At 40.7% G+C, this 18,633-nt stretch overlaps 1 protein-coding gene across 3 annotated transcripts in view; it reads right to left on the bottom strand.

Annotated features, from left to right (window-relative positions):
- Positions 1-4,401: 4,401 nt before the first annotated feature.
- The window catches only part of dgkb (diacylglycerol kinase, beta), a 60,854-nt gene continuing 46,622 nt past the window's right edge, over positions 4,402-18,633 (bottom strand). For all 3 annotated transcript variants that reach the window (XM_078287120.1, XM_078287121.1, XM_071924388.2), the window contains 5 exons: positions 17,213-17,303; positions 15,918-16,113; positions 8,840-8,960; positions 8,334-8,394; positions 4,402-4,532 (listed from right to left, as the gene is read on the bottom strand). In XM_078287120.1, coding sequence (XP_078143246.1) covers positions 4,425-4,532; positions 8,334-8,394; positions 8,840-8,960; positions 15,918-16,113; positions 17,213-17,303 — 577 coding nt within the window. In that variant the 3' untranslated portion in view covers positions 4,402-4,424. The remainder of the gene's footprint in view (positions 4,533-8,333; positions 8,395-8,839; positions 8,961-15,917; positions 16,114-17,212; positions 17,304-18,633) is intronic.

Below are 18,633 nucleotides of genomic sequence, written 5' to 3'. Positions count from 1 at the left end.
GAAGGTTGACTGAGCATGCATGCTTTTTCAGTAACTCCCTGCTTTACAGTCACACAGTTACACACATTCACACCTGAGAGCGGCCCACTCTTCTACTGTTGGCCAGTGAATTGTCAAATGTCACCTAACTGAAGGCAGACTGAAGTTTTAATGATACAAACATTCCTAAGAGGCAGAGCTGCTCTGAAGGCAGAAATAATCTGATTGGTTGAGTTAAACCTCAGTGGGCGGAGCCAAAGAACCACAGTTTGAATGGCAAAGAATGAACTCTGGTCAAAATATACAGTATATATAAAAAGCCTAGAAATTAAAGGAGAAAACTTTGAATCCTTCACTTGGTAGTAAAAAAAATGGGGAAAAAAAGAAACGAACCAAAAAAAAAAAGCAGTGATCCAAAAAGAAAACCAAGGCAAAATGACCAACGTGTGTCAACCTAATGGTCTTCATCGGGGTCAAAATATAAATGGCAAAGATTTATTTTTTCATTCATTCATAACCGTGGCCATCATGAGCAGCTCCACTGGAGCAGTTGAGGGTTGAATGTCTTGCTCATGGGCTCCTCAGCGGCAGTTGAAGGTTCATATCAAGTGTTTCCTTGTCAGTCAGGCTGGGAAGGACAGCTTGTGCTCAAAGGGATAATATGCAGAAGCTGTATGAGGTTATAGAGTCTCTGGATAGTGGACTATGAGACATTAGGTCATTCATGTTCCATGTTATTATACCCTTTTCTATTTCACTGTCCTTTCCATTTGTATCAAAATCCGGGTCAGGATTAAAAACTGATAAAAGGTGCAGTATGCATGTGTGTAAAAGTTTATTTGCCAATGTAAGATAAAAACTAACCACATACAGATGTAGTCATTGTAAAAAATACCCCTGTTTTACCGCATGCTTGCTGAACCACTGCTGCACTTATGCTCCATTCCCAAGAGGAATTGTTCGGAAATAAAAACTTTGCTTCAACCAGAACACACAGAAAAATAAAGGTGCTTCTTCGGAGCAATGCCATAGAAGAACCATTTCTGGTTCCACAAAGAACCTTTCAGACCAAGGTTCATTGCTTAGACAGCTGCATTGTGTTTTTGTTTATCTGCCCTTGTATAGCCTAATTGCACAATATGGAGGGGTTTGGTTATTTTCCATCACCCACCATCCAATAACTCATCCAATAACTTATAATAATTAAGAACCTTTTAATGTGGTTCTTTGGGATATTAAAAGGTTCTTGAAAGGTTCACTTCACTCCGAAGAACCATTTTCGGTTCCAGTTCGCACCTTTATTTTTCTGTGTACAAGGACTTGTGTGGTAACTAGCTGTTGAGAGTCGCTAGAGTTTCGTTTTACACTATAAAAAATTTGTTTCTGCTGTATAACATTCAAGAAAGGTTTCCCTGCAGTACTAATAGACAGATACAGGATAAATGCATGAAGGGGAACTTCCATTGTATAAAATGCTTGACTGAAAGACGGACGTATCTCAAGTCAGTGGTCATCCTGGTGCCATCTTGGATCCAGGCAGGGTTCCATTACCAGGCCGGTGAAGTGGATGTGAAGTGAAGGATCATGTCACTGCTGCTGAACCCCCCCGAGGACGGAGAAACGCAGGTCAAGTGCAGGCATCCACCCATCTGACACCAAACACGACCAGTAAACCAAGTGCTCCCTCCACTCCACCACAGTTAAAAGATTGGTAGATATATATATAGATAGATAGATAGATAGAAAAGTGCTTATGACTTTGTAATTATGCTAACATCCTCATCCACAAATGACGCAGGAACTCGGTGGGTTATAGGCACATTTATAGTTGACATTTAAATTTCATGTATTTAGGTGACGCTCTTATATAAAGAGACTTACATCAACCTACAATCTACCTATCCATTCAAAACCTGTGATAAAACTGAAAAATCTCAGAGATCCTCATTTTTCAAAATTTTTGCCTCCATCTTTGTTGCTCAGCGCTCATTGCTGTGGTGTTTCTGCACTGCGCTTCCCAGAGATCACCTGTCAATCAAATAGTGGGGGCGGAGCTTGGATTTTCTGTTGATGCAGTTTGAGTTTCTCTTTTCTTTGTCTCTTTGGCTATCACTGCTCATGCTAACTACCCAGTTCTTCTTCTTCTGTTTATTCCAAACAAACCGGAAATTTAAAACATATCACTTTCATATCATATCACCTACCAGACACCGGGTGTTTAGAACAGCAAATGTAAAAGATTTCATGAACTGGCTGTAGGTTGGATCACTATTTTGTTATATTAATCGGTGACAGAGAGTAGCAAAACGGACATTTATTTATAAGAAAATGTCACAGATTATTACTTTAATCCATGTATACCATCTCTATGCATACCAAGGACAAAAACAGTGTGGCACTTCCATGATGCTTTCATAGTTTCACATAGACGACCATGGAGTCTCACATTAAGGTCTTCAAGTCTACAAATATGATTTGACTTGTTTTAAAAAGTACTAGAAGTCATATATTAAATGTCAATATACATGACACAGAACACCAAGTCAAACAACAAAATCTTTTTTTATTGTTTCCATTACCACTTTTCTCAGTTAAGGTAGGCAGGCTTATTTTGTTTCAGACAGAACAACACGTTGGTACGATGTCTAGAGTAGTGAAGCAATAAGCAGAAAAATAATGCTGTGTACAAAAATACAACCTCACTGTACAAACGCTACACTTACAAAGCAAAGAGACAGAGACCGGACACTCGGTCTCCACAGGCGTATGGCACTTTAAACAAAGACTGAGACAGTCTATCCTACAATTATTCTCAGAAAACATGCAGGAATGCATTTCTGTTGAAAACGCTGATGTATTTATCTGATGTATGTGTGCTATTCTGTGTTCACGCTGTTAAGTCTTTAATGGATCCAAAAAAATGTAAATAGTGTTTGAAATCGTCTTTGGTGAGAGACTGAATGAGGTAAATCATGTCATGCAGAAATGTACTGTTTCACTCTGTAGGTGAAACATGGAACAATATTCATTACCACCCACTATACTGTCATTTTTCTGTGTGATACTCAAATTGTATGTGGAAACTCTTACATGAAATAATCAATTTTAAATGAGTAAGATGAATTGTAAACTTTCTTGAAAGGTATGAAATAACTTGGTGTCTGCAAAACACTGTGCGCCAAATGTCTTGCCTCTGAAAACTGTAATTATTGGATGAGACTGATTTTGGGTATTGATTTTTCTATTCCAGCTCGTATGTCAATAGTCATTTTGTATTTAGACTTTAATTGGTTAATGTGCGCTTGTATGCGCGGCGGACTGTAAACGCTCAATGGTAGACATCAGAACAAATCAATGACCTGAGCAGGTCACACTGCCCACACTAACTGTACCAAGTCTGATTGAACAATGGGCTCTTTTCTGTTTTTCCACTTTAAAAATACCTGAGTACCTGTTTATAAAACCACAGGACCCCATACAAAAAAATGGGCATCTCACAGACACCGTATGATATGGTTAAACCTTCAGATAAAGGCAGCGCTGATGTATTACAGATACATCATAGACAGATACACATATGTATTATAGACAAAAACCTTCAGAATTATCAATTTCCACAAGTTTCAAAACAGATCTCGGTCACCCATGCAACAGGACATGTGCACACAACTGGTAAACACCGTCTGGAAATCTCTCGTGCAGCGCAAAACAAAGAGAAGTCATGCATTTTTATGAACAATCAATAATCATTCCTAACCTTTCTACTGATGCAGCAGCAACACAACAGAGTAAAAACATGTCAAGACTTGCAATAACCGTTAGAAGAAAGCAAATGTGATTCTCTCTCTTTTCACCACTTAAAGCCATTCGAGAGTTTGCGTCAAAGAAATGCTGAGCCAGTAAACTTCACCTCATAGCAAACTCCAGATATGTAAACTCCATCAACAGTAGCTTCTTCCACTGACCATCATGCATCGGGGTACGCAAATGCAAAGACGGTCATAAAACATCAAAAAGCAGCAAAAATGAATAAATAAATAAATACATCATATCACAAAACACATTCATCCATGGAGTTGCTCCACGTGGCACAGGTCACAACAGCGAAAAATAAACAAGACATTTAGAAAACGTGTCATTTTTAAAACTGGCCTTCCAGAAACACCTCCAGGTGTCGTGGAGTTAAATGATACTAAACACCGTAGATCAAAGCTTCAGTCCTTATCGCGCCTCATTGTGGATAAAGTGAGGTTAGCTCAGTGACGTCCCCGCGCCCGAGGCAGCGTGTGCCTACAGCCTGCTACTGTGTGCGCTGGGCTATCAAACTGGCATCAAAGACCCGCTCCCATCGCCGGGGCCAAGTCAGCTGAGTGATGTTCGACTTCTGATCGCTGCCGTGTAGGTGCTTGTGGCGGCGTGTGCCGTGTGTGGCGGATCGCGACCCGTCAGTCTTTGCTCTCGCTGCGCGTCCGTCTGACGACCGAGGAGAAGAAGCTGCTGCCCTGCGGCGGGCCCATCAGCATGGGAGCCTGGTTCTTGTGGACGATCTCAATCTGGTGTTGGGAAGAAACAGAGAGGCAAGATTTACCTCTGTGTCGCTTCGTAGGGCACGCTGCTGTGTGAGATATATTCTAAAACAATATGCAGAGGTGTGGCAAGGTCAACTTTACTCGAGTCCCAAGTCAGTCTCAAGTCTTGAAGCACAAGTCTCATGTCAAGTCTCAAGTCTAAATGTAGAACAGCAAGTCAAGTCAGAACAAATCAAGAGTCCAGTATCAATTTAATATCTTAAAGAAAACTAAATATCTAGGACTTTTCAATGCAATATGGTTTTAATAGGATAAAAACTTGGTAAGAGCATCATGAGTTTGATTTCTATAATCAGTTTCAACTTCAATAAATTCAATCATTCCATACAAATTCAGAAAACTTAAATTTAAATTCAGTCGTCTGCTGGAACAAATCTCATCACTTTCAATCTGAGTCATTTACACAAACACAAGATCTCAAGTCAAGACTTTAGAAACCTTTTCAAGTCATCAAAGCACAAGTCAGAGTCAAGTCCCAAGTCACCGGAACCCAAGTCAAGTCTCAAGTCTTCTGTTCATGCATCAAGTCAAGTCTCAAGCTATTAAAACTGTGACTCGAGTCCAAGTCATGTGACTCGAGTCCGCACCTTTTACAATATGGACAGAAATGACACTGTGAGGTAACATGATCTTTCTACCATCTGTCAGTCTGTTACTATAAAAGACGATGTATCTCTGCATCAGTGCCACCAAGCCAGACTCCTGCTTTAGGGTTCGGGTAAATCAGTGGTTCTAAAAATGCGGTCCGGGGACCCCGAGAGGTTCTTGAAGGGGTTACAGGGAGTCCCCAGCAAGACGAGAAACCGTTTAATTTACCTGTAATTTAATTCACTACAATTTATCCCAATGAGACAATGTATGAGAATGACTATTCTGTAGGGATGGGACCATATATTGAAATTCAATGTATTGCAATATAAAAATGTGACAATACATATCATGGGGTAGAAAAATGCATTGTGATATTTTTTATTTTATTCTGCTGTAGTAATCACAAGAGACGGCTTGCCCATCACAATCACAAGTTCTCCATTAAAATAATATTATTTGCACTTTTCTAGCAATCCGATTCCACTGCTAGAAAGGTTTGTGGCTCAGAAAAAACATAATTCTGCATTCTTCTGTCATATTTTGTTGTCACTGAACTTTTGAATCGTGTCATGAGATAAGCATATCGTCCCATCCCTACTATTCTAATCACAAGTTTCACTCTTGCCACTTTTATTTCCCCGCATAAATGTAGTCAGTCATACAATACAATAAAACATTAATAACAGAAATCTTCCCCTACGGGTCCCTAGGATAAAATCTTATCAAATGGCTTAATGTGTGTCTGTTTGAGGGTCCGTAACATGACACAGTTTGAGAATCCCGGGGGCAAATGACTCAGACTGTGATAAGGTTTGGCAGGATATGATTCATTATGCTGTGATGAGACACGACATGGAGTGGTTTGGTAAAGTATGGGCTTGTGAGGGTATAATATATGGCAGCATCCATTTTCACGACCATAATGCCATTTATGCTTAAGGTTAAAATTGCATATCAATGGAACAGCAAATATCAACCATCAAGGCTGGCCATGATATGTACTTAGTTCATTATACTGTAGCGCTAAGAGTCTAAACACAGCAATGGGGAAAGAAAATGCTATCATCAACATTAAAGGGACTCTGTTCACTTCAAAGAGAAGCTGCCATTTATTGTACTTGATCTCTGACTCTGAAGCAATTATCAGCTATTGTGGACTTGATGTCGTCATTAAACGTGATTGAACTTAATGTTTCTGGTGTATTTTACAATATACATGATAACCTTCTCAGAATCGGGGTTGAAAGGACATTGGGCACAAAGGGAAGATCTAAAGGAATACCTGAAATGAATTTGGAGGGCTAAATGAGCTTTCCTTGAAAGATGCAACATGGAGCCTTTCTACGCACTAATAGCCTTCAAGTACAAGGCAATAGGGCTGTTAGACAGGAATGAAAAACAATTGAGTGCAAAGGAATAATGTTGCAAATGTGCTCCCTAATGGTCTGAAAAATCTTCCAAATTGATAACAGAAACAATAGTGTTTTGTTTCACAGAGGACATTACATGCTAAATTAAGCAAAGTGGAATTTTACCAGGATCACCTCTAGAAATACAGTAAATTTCAGTTCTGCGGTAACTATTTCAGACCTAGTTTTCAAAGAGGCAGTGAGACATGCAAGTTCCTTCAAAGTGCAAATGGGATTGATGGTGTCAAATATGTTATGCATGCAAAGGAGCTGAGGTGCATTTGCATAGTTGTTGTTGTTAATAATTAGTTGGATAACATCCCATTTTAACTGTGATGTTTTTATAAGCATTTAACAGGTTGACTGATTCAAATTCAGCACCGACACATGAATAACTCGCCATGGAAATCATTTCAACACAATTATGTATTGTCAGATCCTAACTTTGCTTGGTGGAGTTCTGCCAGCAGATACAAGTGCACTTCCAGACTACTTGTTTTGTCATGCACTAGATTTTTTACATTGCCTGAATGAGCCATATGTAAATCTCGGCGGCACTTCATCTGCAGTGGCGTCAGAGGGCTGGCATTGTAATTAAAGCCAAACACAACTGTAATCAACGCAAATTGAGGGGATTTCATTTTGAAAAATGAACAACTTTGAATGAGAGCAAACACTTGCGCACTTGTCGAGGTGGATGTTCGAGACTCAGACGGTAAGCAAATTAGAAGAAGCAAGACTTGCATCAATAAGTATTTGTTATCATAAATTACTGCAGAAATACACAAAGCAACAAACTTAGGAAGAAATGTAAGAGCAAGGAACTGATAACTGCATTGGATCACAACCTTTCTTGTATTTCGAAACCAATCCATTAGGATCCTATAGTCCAATGGGATTGTAAGATTTCTAGAGCTGTTAGAAAACTCTGATAGAAGAGTTTTAATCTAATATGAAAGCCTGTGGGACTTAAATCTGATATAGATATATATTGAACCCTCCAGTAGAATTATTAAGGCATGGTTCCTAATTACAAGAAAGACTCTCATTGTCTTTTATCATATTTTTAAACTACCCTTCAGCAGTCTTACTGTATTAGGCAGCCCAATGTGATTGTTACATTTCTGCAAGTTTCTGACAGAAATCTTACAGAGTTTTAGTACAATCAAAGCCCTGTGGGACTTGAATTTAAATCTTAACACTCTTGGATCTCTTAAGATCCTGTTGGACAGTCCAGTAGCAATGTTAAAGCTTGCTTCCAAATTACAGATGTATTGAAGAATGTTTTTTTTTTTATTATTATTGCATGCTTGTTGGATTGCTACTGCATGTCTGCTGCATCTTCAACTAGAATTGTTTGGAAAAGTTTCCCTCTCTTTTCAGTTGTTGTAAGATACAAAGCAGAGTCTGGTAACGACTTGATTGAGAGCCACTGCAGGTTTGTGTTACAATAAACTCATTTTGTTTCATAACTTAATGTTCAAGATAGAGTTGTCTAAAGTGCTAGTGCAGATAGGATGCAGTACTGATGCAGAATGGATACAGGATAAATGCATAAAGGGGGAGTTTGACGGTGGCTTCCACTGTACAGCAGTGATACCAGTTGGATTGGATTGAACTTTGGAAAGGACTTTGCCCCTGCAGGTTCTGGCATTAGTAAATTTTGTGGGTGAACTTTGTGGTTGACTGACTGGCCTCAGTTTACATGAACCACCTGCATGTGATGCATAATGAGGGGAGAGAGTGAATATATCTATTGACTTACAGTGCAGGGAGTCTGCATCCAAGGCTCGCCATCGATCTGCATTGGAAGGGATTTGCTGGTTCTGTCGATGACAAACAATAAAAAGTGTTACACTGAAACTTTGTAGAACAACAGTTTGTAAAGTTTCTTATCAGTTTATAGGTGGTGAATTTTATGCTGTGACAAAGAAGTGATGTAATGGAGGCTTGTTGTGCTATGTAGCAATGCTAGGTGTGAGCCAGTAGTATGTCCTATAAAGGCATGAGGGAGAAACTGGTAACTGTTTGAAAAAAATTAAACTTCATTATCCAGAAAAAGCTTTAACATTAGTGAGTCCAGCTTTCTCTGGACGGAGCGCTTGTTTTTACTACCAGGCCAAATGACTTATAACTAGATCTTTGAAAATGTGGTGAATGGTTGACTTGATAACCCAATGCTGACAAAAATGCTGACAAAATGACAAAATCATGTTTTCAGTCAGAACTGAAGTTGTAGTGGTTTTCCTCTGTAGAGCAGATCTCGCTGACCTGATGGTGACGGAGGAACACTGTGCCAGCCGCCTCCCAGCGCTCTTCAGCCCGGTGTAGATCTGACCCATCTCCATGGCTCCTTCCAGCCCCACCACCTCCAGCAGCTGGTCAGACAGGTCTGCAAAACAAACGCACACAACACGCTTTTCATTTTTAAACACACCTGAAGGGTTCTATAAACACAAATCTCCTAACAACCACTCCTGGTGCCATCATGGAGATCCATTGGAGAATTAGCTGTGCACAAATAATGGCTAAATATATAATAACCAGGCTGGAGACAGAGATACATTTTTGTGGTGTGTGTGTGGGTCAATTCAGTAATGATATGAGTATGTTATAAATGTCATAAGCATCAGGAAAATATTATTTTGGCTTGTACAATAGCAAGATAATTTAGGTGCTATGAAGTATTTTAAGCTGTTTTTTATTGAACTATGCCCAAATGGGATTCTGGACAGAATTAATAAAAGAGGTATTTTCAGTGTTACCCCATTGGTACCCATTCATTTAACATTGGCCACAGCTGAATTTTGCTGCCGTTCGTTTGCTTGTTGTCAGAGAAGTAAACAACACTTGAAAAAACCCCTTCAAATTTTCTTTCACAGTAAGTAAAAGGTTTGAAATTTGCCAGACACATAAAAGGTGCAGCAAAAGGAAGCAAGTAAAGAAGGATGGAAGAAATTCAGTAAGGAAGGAAAGAGAGGAGGGAAGAGAGAAGGGGAAGAAAAGGTGAGGAGGAAGAAGAAGTAGAAGAAGAAAAATAACATAAGACGTGGTGCGCCTCAGTTCACAGTTTGCCTTCCGCTCTTGAAAGCCTGAACATTCACTGTTGAAAGGAGAAAAAAGGCAACAAGAACAACAAGCTACAAACAAAACAGCTATTAATTAGATTGCACCGGCAATGCAAAGCAATCTTGTGTTACTATAATTATTAATTTCTCTTCTGTTTTGCAGTTATGAGCATTGATTTTGCCCCTGCTGGAAGCCCAGTGTCACGCAGGGCCCATCTGTTTCAGCGGGCCCGCTCTGCCTCCTACTCTCCATCGACTCGTCCCTCCACAAATTAAGAAGCTGCTGCCTCACTGCTGGGAGTATACAGACACTAATTGAAACTAAGACCCATTTTTAGGCACTCGGTGAGCGTGGCCGAGTTCGCTCGCTGTCACCGACGGTGCTAAGCCAGCTAGGTCGCTGTCATGTTTATCTGAGCCGCGCTGGTCTGCGGTTTCCTGAAGGAGCGACGGAGGTAGTGTTGCTGTTGTCGTGAGGTGTTGTTGTCGCCGTTGAGCTGTGGTGTCCAACTGTCACCATGGTGATGGACATGCGTCTGTCCCGATCTCTGAGTTGGGCTGTGAATGCAGTGCTCTCCAGGGTCTGAGTGCAGGAGTGTGTGTGTGTGTGTGTGTGTATTCACGGCACGTTGACCCCCTGACACTGGGCTTTAAAGCTGCTCTCCCATCACGCCTTCTCACGTTAATGTAAACGGCTCACACAGGCCCACGCTGACACGCATGATGGACAGCGTCACCGTGGCGATAGGTAAACGGGTGGGGATTCCTAGTTGCCCGGGGCTACAAACTTCCTGTATACCCAAGAGTGCTTACTGTGGGAAAGGCCACGCACTCACTCTGCCCAGTATAACAAGGTCAGGCAGAGATCATAATACCACATGACTTTGCTCCTTTAAATGTTTATTAAAAACACACTTCACAGTTTATTTTTGGGTATAACCATATATGTTCTTGAAGAGTTTTGAGAAGGAAAACTAAGATACAGGTATGTTTTACTCCAGTGTTTGAAGACATTACAAATGTAAACAAATCTTTTACAGTCTCAAAATACATGTAAACTCATGTTAAGCTGTCATTAGTCCTTTTATAAAAACCTCAGAGTGAAAAATAACATCTTCAATCCAATAAATCACTATGTAAACAAAGCCAGTAGTGGGGAGACAGTATTGCAACAGCGGCACCATACTGCAATTATGTTGTTAAATGTTAAAATTAGCCTAAATTCCCTTTGAATATTTTTGAATATTTATTTTAGGCTCTTGAAAAGTTAGTTTCACTTTCAGCTTTTGCAACAAAATGAGCAGAAGGGATTTATATATGAGGGTCTTAGTGACTGCAAGTCAGATTCCATGTAGTATACTATATTTCTGTGCAATGTCCATTTGCATTTTGACCCACTACTGCTGTGTCTATAGCTGACAGAACAGTTAAACATATTTTTTTTATATACTATTAGGTGCAAATGACATGCGTGGAACAGTATTCAAAAGTGGATTCTGCTTTAAACAGCCAAATATAGAAAAAGCCATCCTGTTTACTTCTCCCAGATAAATTGGGAGAAAACTGGAGTCACCTAAATAATAAGAACTGTTTACGCAAGAAGGGCGCTAAATTATTAACACACCAGATAAGCAAACAATAGCCAAAAATAACCGAAACACCCCTTACCTAACCTACGATCGACTTTATTTACCTCACTCAAGTGACGAGGCCGTGCTACAGCAATATTAGATTGGATTAACCACAACAACACACACAGACATTAAAAGGTGACAATGCAGAATCAGTGCAGTTATTGTGAATGGCCATATGGGAGATTCACAGAACCAGCATTGTGGCTTTAATCCTGGGAATAACATTCTCCTGTCACAGTGCGGGATTAGTCCGGCGTCCTTGTCACTGTCAAACAACCTGTACAGGCCAGTCACCGCACTGACACATGTGGAGTGACAGGGTGAGAGAGAGAGAGGGAGAGAGAGAGAGAGAGAGGGAGAGAGAGAGAGAGAGACAGAGAGCAGAGTAAGAGAGTAAGAACAAGAGATAAGGTGAGAGTAAAACTAAAGAGAAATGGCGGGACGGGGGCGGGTGGGGGGTGATCCTCCAATGAAAGCTTCATGGGACATGTCACGGGGCATCAGTCCCGGGCACCTACCCCCCCCCCCCCCCCCCCCCCCCTCACTCCCACTCCCAACCCCCCCACCCCTCTGCCCCCCCCCCCCCGCAAACCTTAGTCCCATTCTAAATAATTCACCCCGCAGCCATTCCCTTCCACCTGAGGGGCTTGTCTCCTGGCGTCACCAGCGGGACGATTTAACAGCTCCCGAAAGGTCAGGGTTTTTATCCCCCCCCCCCACCTCCCCCATCCATCCATCCACCCACACACACACACACACACACGCACACACACTCCCTCCCAGCAGTTTGATCCATGCGTGGAGCTCGGCGGTGCCTCCTCTGGGCTAATGCACTCCTGTGTTTATGGTGGAACCTCTAAATACACCGTTCTCTGATCTGACAAGGTAGGCCTCTCACCTTGAGCGCACCTTCAGCAAGGGCATGCTGCACTCACACACACATTCACACACACGCACGGGCTCACACACACACACACACACAAATACACACACATTACCAATAAACAGGCACGAACAGATACGAACTCACAAAGGGACACAAACGTGCAGAAGCAGGGTCAAACACACACAAATACACGCACACACACACGCTCAAGCACACTCCCCACTTACAGTAAGTGCCTTCCCAGGTTCAGACCGTGGATTTTTTTTTTTTAGCACTAACACCAAACTGATTGATTTTTCTACAGGGATTAATGGAGTGTTCACCATAGCAAGGTTGGGCTTTGAATTGATCAACTATCTCGCTCACAGTTCGCCCTCCTCTGCCTTTTTCTGACACACACATCATCAGCATCATCAGCATCATCAGCATCATCAGCATCATGCAGCAGTGGTTGGGACTGTGGAAGGTGATGCTACTGGAGACTGTCAATGTTTTGATTGGGCAGATTGTTTTAGGACCGGGCCACTGTTTCTTCTTTCTTGCTCTAATCTCTTTCTTGTTGTGTTTTTATCTCCATCACTCCCATCCTCTCCTTTTCCAATACCATATGTAACTTATGAAACTTACTTCATTTTGTTTTCTGTTAACAACTAAATGTTCTGCTGCTGCCTTGTAAAACAGATTGCAATCGGGCGAACCTGGATAAATCAAGGTTAACTAAATCTTTAAAAAATAATAAGTTGGTTTGTTTCATGCTGCAAGTGGAGAACTCAGAGGAAGAAGGAATTTGCACAATCCCAATGGTGCATTAATCAGTGCTTGACTTGTACTGACTGAAATTACAAAGCAGTGGGAGAATATGTACTACAGGCTCTACTAACCTCCACAAGGAAGTTTCCAGAACCTTTCAAGACTATCTGGAGTACATTTGGCACTTTAATACTAAAGTTTCTTAAAAGTGCAGCTGCTAATCCAAATGTAAGCAAACATGTGGTCACATCAGAAAACAAACAACAAAACACAACTTGAGACATTTTCTCCTCCTTCTGATATTGTTTTTTCACGTCTTTTGGCAGTACAGTATGTGACAGCTGAGTGATTTCTAAGTTGAGTGATGATAAATCTTTCCATTTTCACCCATGATACAATTCACTATTTCAACGTTCTGTTTGGCTATATCCACCTATAAACAATAATTCAGCAATGAGTAGATCAGGAAATTACTTCTCTAATATAAATGATCATTCTAGGGACACAAAAGTACAGGTTACATCTGTTGCCTGGGTGCTGTGGCTTTCACCCCTGTGCTCCTTACCAATGATTGCTTGTAATTATGTCAATGTAGGAATTTCACCCAAAGCCCTAAAACCTAACCCTCACTAAACGTTGCTCTAAATAAGAATGTCAAGTCCAACAATGTCATGTAAAACATATTTCAATACACTGTCACAAGTCAAGTCAAAGTGCAACAGCAAATCCCCATATCAGACTGGCTGAGTCAACCTGATGAAGCCTGAAGGCAAAACACATAATTCATACCAGTGTATTTATTGTTGCTCTGATGAAAAACTAAAAATATTTAAGTAACGGAAATGCTCTGAAGCATTTCACTGTGATAGAATACTTCCACTGTTGTTTGTAGGGCTGCACAACTAATAGAAAAAGGAAAAAGAAAATCTGAAATCCCAGTATTCACTACTGCAATTTCCAAATTGTTGTTGTGTTTTATGTTTCTTTTAATCTTCAGTACAAGGTTTTCTGATACTGTGTACTGTGCCAGGCTTACAAAAAAATCTTTCAGTCTACTCATGTATCAAAATCACAATATTAAGCAGAAAGAATGCTGCTCAGCCCGAGTTGTACAGACAATTATTCCTGCTCTAGAACAGCATTGCTGTGAACAAGACATCTACAACCTCTGGTATTCCCCTATCAGACTGTCTGCCTCTGCCTCCAGAGGAAGCTTCATACAGAATGCTTTTGCACCAGTCACTTTCCAACCGGTGAAGTCTCATAAGGGATCACTGCTGACTCGTCATGTTTCAAGCTTGACACTGATTGTAACGCCCACTTCATCCCTAGATACAAACCCATCCACCAGGAAACCGACAACAGACAATACATCACCTGAACTAGCAAAACCAAAACACAGCAGGAAAAAAAAATACAGAATTCATGGCTATAGCTGATTTGTGAAGAGAAAAATGTTCATTTACAAGCTTGGAAAATGCTGGTTTAGAAGCTGTGAGAAAATGCTTGTTTCTCTGGATTTTCAAATAGTTCTGTTTACCTCAACTGGTGAAGCAAGGCGCTAACACAGCCAGGGTTAGTGGTTCAATTCCCTGTGTGGTTCAGCAGGTAAAGCCTGGCACTACATTACCAGCGTTAAGGTGTCTGATTCCCACTTCACTAGTTAAATGTCTCAACTTTTGGATACTTTCTTAACCTCTTCCATCCTGCAAACCCATGTTAATTGGCCAAGCTTTGTTCAAACCCACAGAACTTTATTTTAAATTGTAGTCATGAACACAAGGTTTCCAAAAATACTAAATATGTCAGACTGAACTACAGGGAAATGTGTATAAAATGAAGCACAAGACATGAAGATTTTTTCCATTTGCTGTGAAGGTGCAGCCATAAAAAATGGCGTCTTGGGTTTGAATATTTCACTCAATATAAGCAGCTGTAGCTTCAATGAAGCGTTGGAACCAGCAGATACAGAATATGCATGTGACACTGTCACACAGTATGGATAAAAAATTCAAACTTTGAAGCTACCTAAGGGGAAATTTAAGGGGAAACTCAGGGTGCAAATGTGTTAATTTTTCTTTTTTGAATAAAAAAGTCCATCAAGTCAAACAGTGCAGAAAACAGTACATCGCACCATGTAACCAGTTACCACAGAGCAGCTGACTCATTCTGGTTCATTCATTCATACATTCCCATTGACGGGCTTCCTTTTGACGTAAATGGATTCAGGGGTTTGCCCGACGCGCAGCAACACGGCAGCAGAAATCACACAGAGTCCCCCCCTCAGTCCGCTCCTATTAACTAAAGCTGCCCACTGGCGCCTACACAAACCATTACCACACCACTGACAGTTCCAAACACTGACATGATTGTACCTCTTCTTCGCAAACAAAATCTGCTTGCCGTGATTCACCTTGTCACTGGTGAAATATTCATGTGCTAGGGAAAAGTTTGTCCAAAAGTTTGTCTTTGATCTATCTGATATGAGCAAGGACACAGGCCTGTCTGCTTTAGGGAACAGAGCCTCTTACACTGTCAAACGTATTTAACTTTAAAGGGGCAATTAAGTAATTTTTTTACTGTCCCATTGCACACAATGACCATAATGTATCATGGGGTTGCTGATCAGTACCAATGACTCAACAATTACTTCACCAGGTGCTGAGATTTCTGGCTTTCTTACCTCTTCACTAGACGTTTCTGTTGGATCTCCGCTCTAATTACAGCAGCTAGCTTATTCGTCTCTATTGTAAAAATTTGACTTTATCATTTGTGTCAATTACAGGCCACCGTAAGCTGTGCCAGAGATCTGTTGATATTGTTGCTTTATCGCCAATATAGGTCAATAAAGTTCATAAATTCAACAATGCTGAACTTAACCCTATGTATCATCAACATAGGTATCAATGTGAATCTCTAGTCAAACCTTATGACTGGGAAAAAATAATTAAAAACAGTTCTACATTAAAAAATGTATAAATGTATTGTAATTTGAATGCTGTCACGGCTACCTTGAACTGCGAACATGAGCTCTTTGGGGTCTACCACCGTTGTCCTCTTGTCTTGGGTCTTTTTCCCCGCCTTCCGATTCCCCCTCCTCTTCTTGCTCTCGCCCCAAAGGTTGGAGCCGCCGTGCATGCTGGGAATGTTGAGGATGGCAATGCCCTCCAAGGAGATGCTGCTGAGGTCCAGAGTGATGCCGTCACACTTTAAAGGAAGGATAGAGTGGAGTGGAGAAGATAAAGAGAGAAAAGAAAAAAGTTGGATCATCACATATCTATCACACAACGTTGCAATTGTCGGTTGCGTTTTTTTTTTTTTGCAGGTTTAACATGTTGTTTTAAAGGTGTTATCCAGTGAAGACAATGTTTTCCAGGTTATTAAGTCAAATGGTATTAATGCAAGTTGAAACATTTGTAGCAATTTGAAAAGGTTTCCATGTCTCAGCAGCCTCATGCATTTCTTGCTCCTCCCTTTGTGTCATGTAGCGTCGTTCAACACATGGGAAGTAAAGGGTCAGCATTTTCCATGGGATGTGGACCAAAAATAATAAATAGATAAATGCAAGTATATATGTAACGAGCAATAGCTTCTTAGGTTTTATATAAGCAAAACGCTTGTCAAAAGAGACAGAAATAACACTTTGTGCTCTTGTGGATTAAGAAAAAGTAGTGAAGTCCTTAGGTCACTGGAAACGCTGTCGGGACGGTTTGTGAAAGAGCCACTTTGGAGTCCCCACTCTGAACAGTACACTCTACACCAGTTTGGACCTGTATTCATCCCCATACCTGCTCTCCTCCAGTAGGCACACTAATTAATAAAGACCTCTGCACTGTGTGGATAGTCTGAGGAGGGGGAAGATGAATCGGATGGAAGGCATCTTCATTATCACTCGATATCACACACAGCAGGGTCGTGTAGGGCTAATTACCTGTGTGTTGAACTGAGCTTCAGTGAGAGGGGGGTGGGGGGGGTGCAGAGATGGCCGTCCCTTCACACATCAACACTTAAACTGAGTGAATCTGAAACTAGCACAAATTTGGGCTATTTATGGATCAGGAGGTGACCAGAATATTTTTAAGGTGTTCTCCAGAGTAACAGCAAAAGGAGGACTTAGGAAAGAAAATACTCTCAATAATATGGAATTTGTATATTATGACCGTCCATTATTTACACTGGAAGTACACATGAAAGCTTTGAGAAAAAGGATTATTCATGGGTTTCAAAAAATCTTTTCTTCGTTTTTTTTTTTTTCTTTTTGGAGTGCTTGTACAGGTCAAAACAGAAAGTATGTGGTTTGATTTACCTCAACCTCCAGAAAGTCGTGGAGCTTCTTACATGTGGCCGAGAAGGTCTCCGAAGTGCCAAACTCAAAGTACCACAGTTTATTCTTTGTTCTGAAAAACAAGACAACAGGAACTGCAAAGGGACCAAGAGGAAACATAGAACTGTTTTTCCCCCACATCAAAATCCAAAGCTTGTACAGTTATAGCATCTCTCTCTCTCCTTCTCTCTGTCTCTAGTCCCCTATATACGTACGCTGAGTTTACCGAAAAAAGAAGAATATCACTCTGTAGAGGTGAGCTTTGATTCATGCTAGATTGTCTAAAGAAAGGATCTTTTGAACTACACAGGAAATATCCGCCGCTAATGTTTACCGCTGCCCAGAATCACACAACCGACAGTCATTAATCTCAAAAGAATGAATAATGTGGTTCATTAATCACATATTGAAGCATAATGACACACCTAAAAGCTAGTTAGGCGAGCTCCAGAGAGCATGGGGTGGTCAGTGGGTGCCCATGCCCGACATTAAGGCCCAGTGAGGGGCGAGAGAGGGTAATCTACCTGCCCCTTCAATTAACTGAGGACTGGGGTGCTGCTCCCCCGGCTTCCTACAGCACACACTCCTATTGCTAAGGCTGATGATCGGTGACCTCACTAGGGTGAGTCACCATCTGTCCCTATATCGCCACGGTACATTATATTCTCTCATGACTACAGTAGTATAAAGCCATTGTATTGGTCCTATGGTGCATAATGAAATGGCCTAATGTGGAATGGAAGGGGGAGATAACACACTGTATAACACCTGGATTTAAAAAAATAAATAAAATACTGTAGATCTGTGGGAAGCTGAAACTTGGAACTGCTATTTTGTTCTTCATCTTTTATCTTTCCTTCTTATTCTATCTATTCCTTTTCTGTTGTATATTCCTGGTTTTGTTTTTACTATTCCTTTTTTTTTATTGCGCCACTTGTTTATATTGTTAATTTTATTTCATTTCTTTTTATGCATCTTCTTGTTTTTTATTTTTTATGCACTTAATTTCTATCTCGTATATGAAGCACATTGCACAGCTTTCAAATGTACGAGATGTGCTGTATAAATAAACACTGATTGATTAATTCATTAAGTACTTTTCATTAAGCCCTGAACATCAGATTAAACATTTCCACCAGCATGGGGTTATAGCATTTTAATTCTTTTAATTAATTCTTTAACAGTTAGAACACAGAGCGCTATGCATCAAATCAGCTTTGTACAGAGATTTATTATTGACTATACTGTAGGCACAAGTTGAGGCAGTTAGGGGAAGCTAGGGATTGGTAAATTCAAGCAGAGATAGGCCGGGAACTTTGGGAAAGTTGAAACCAAGCATGTTTGGAGCGCTTTATTCAAACTCTGGAGCGTTTATTCCTTCAGTTTGGTTTGTTTGAGCAGGT

Source organism: Centroberyx gerrardi, chromosome 12 (assembly GCF_048128805.1).
Source record: "Centroberyx gerrardi isolate f3 chromosome 12, fCenGer3.hap1.cur.20231027, whole genome shotgun sequence".
In the NCBI taxonomy this organism is placed as follows: Eukaryota; Metazoa; Chordata; class Actinopteri; order Beryciformes; family Berycidae; genus Centroberyx; species Centroberyx gerrardi.
This window is presented reverse-complemented; position numbering and strand designations above follow the sequence as displayed.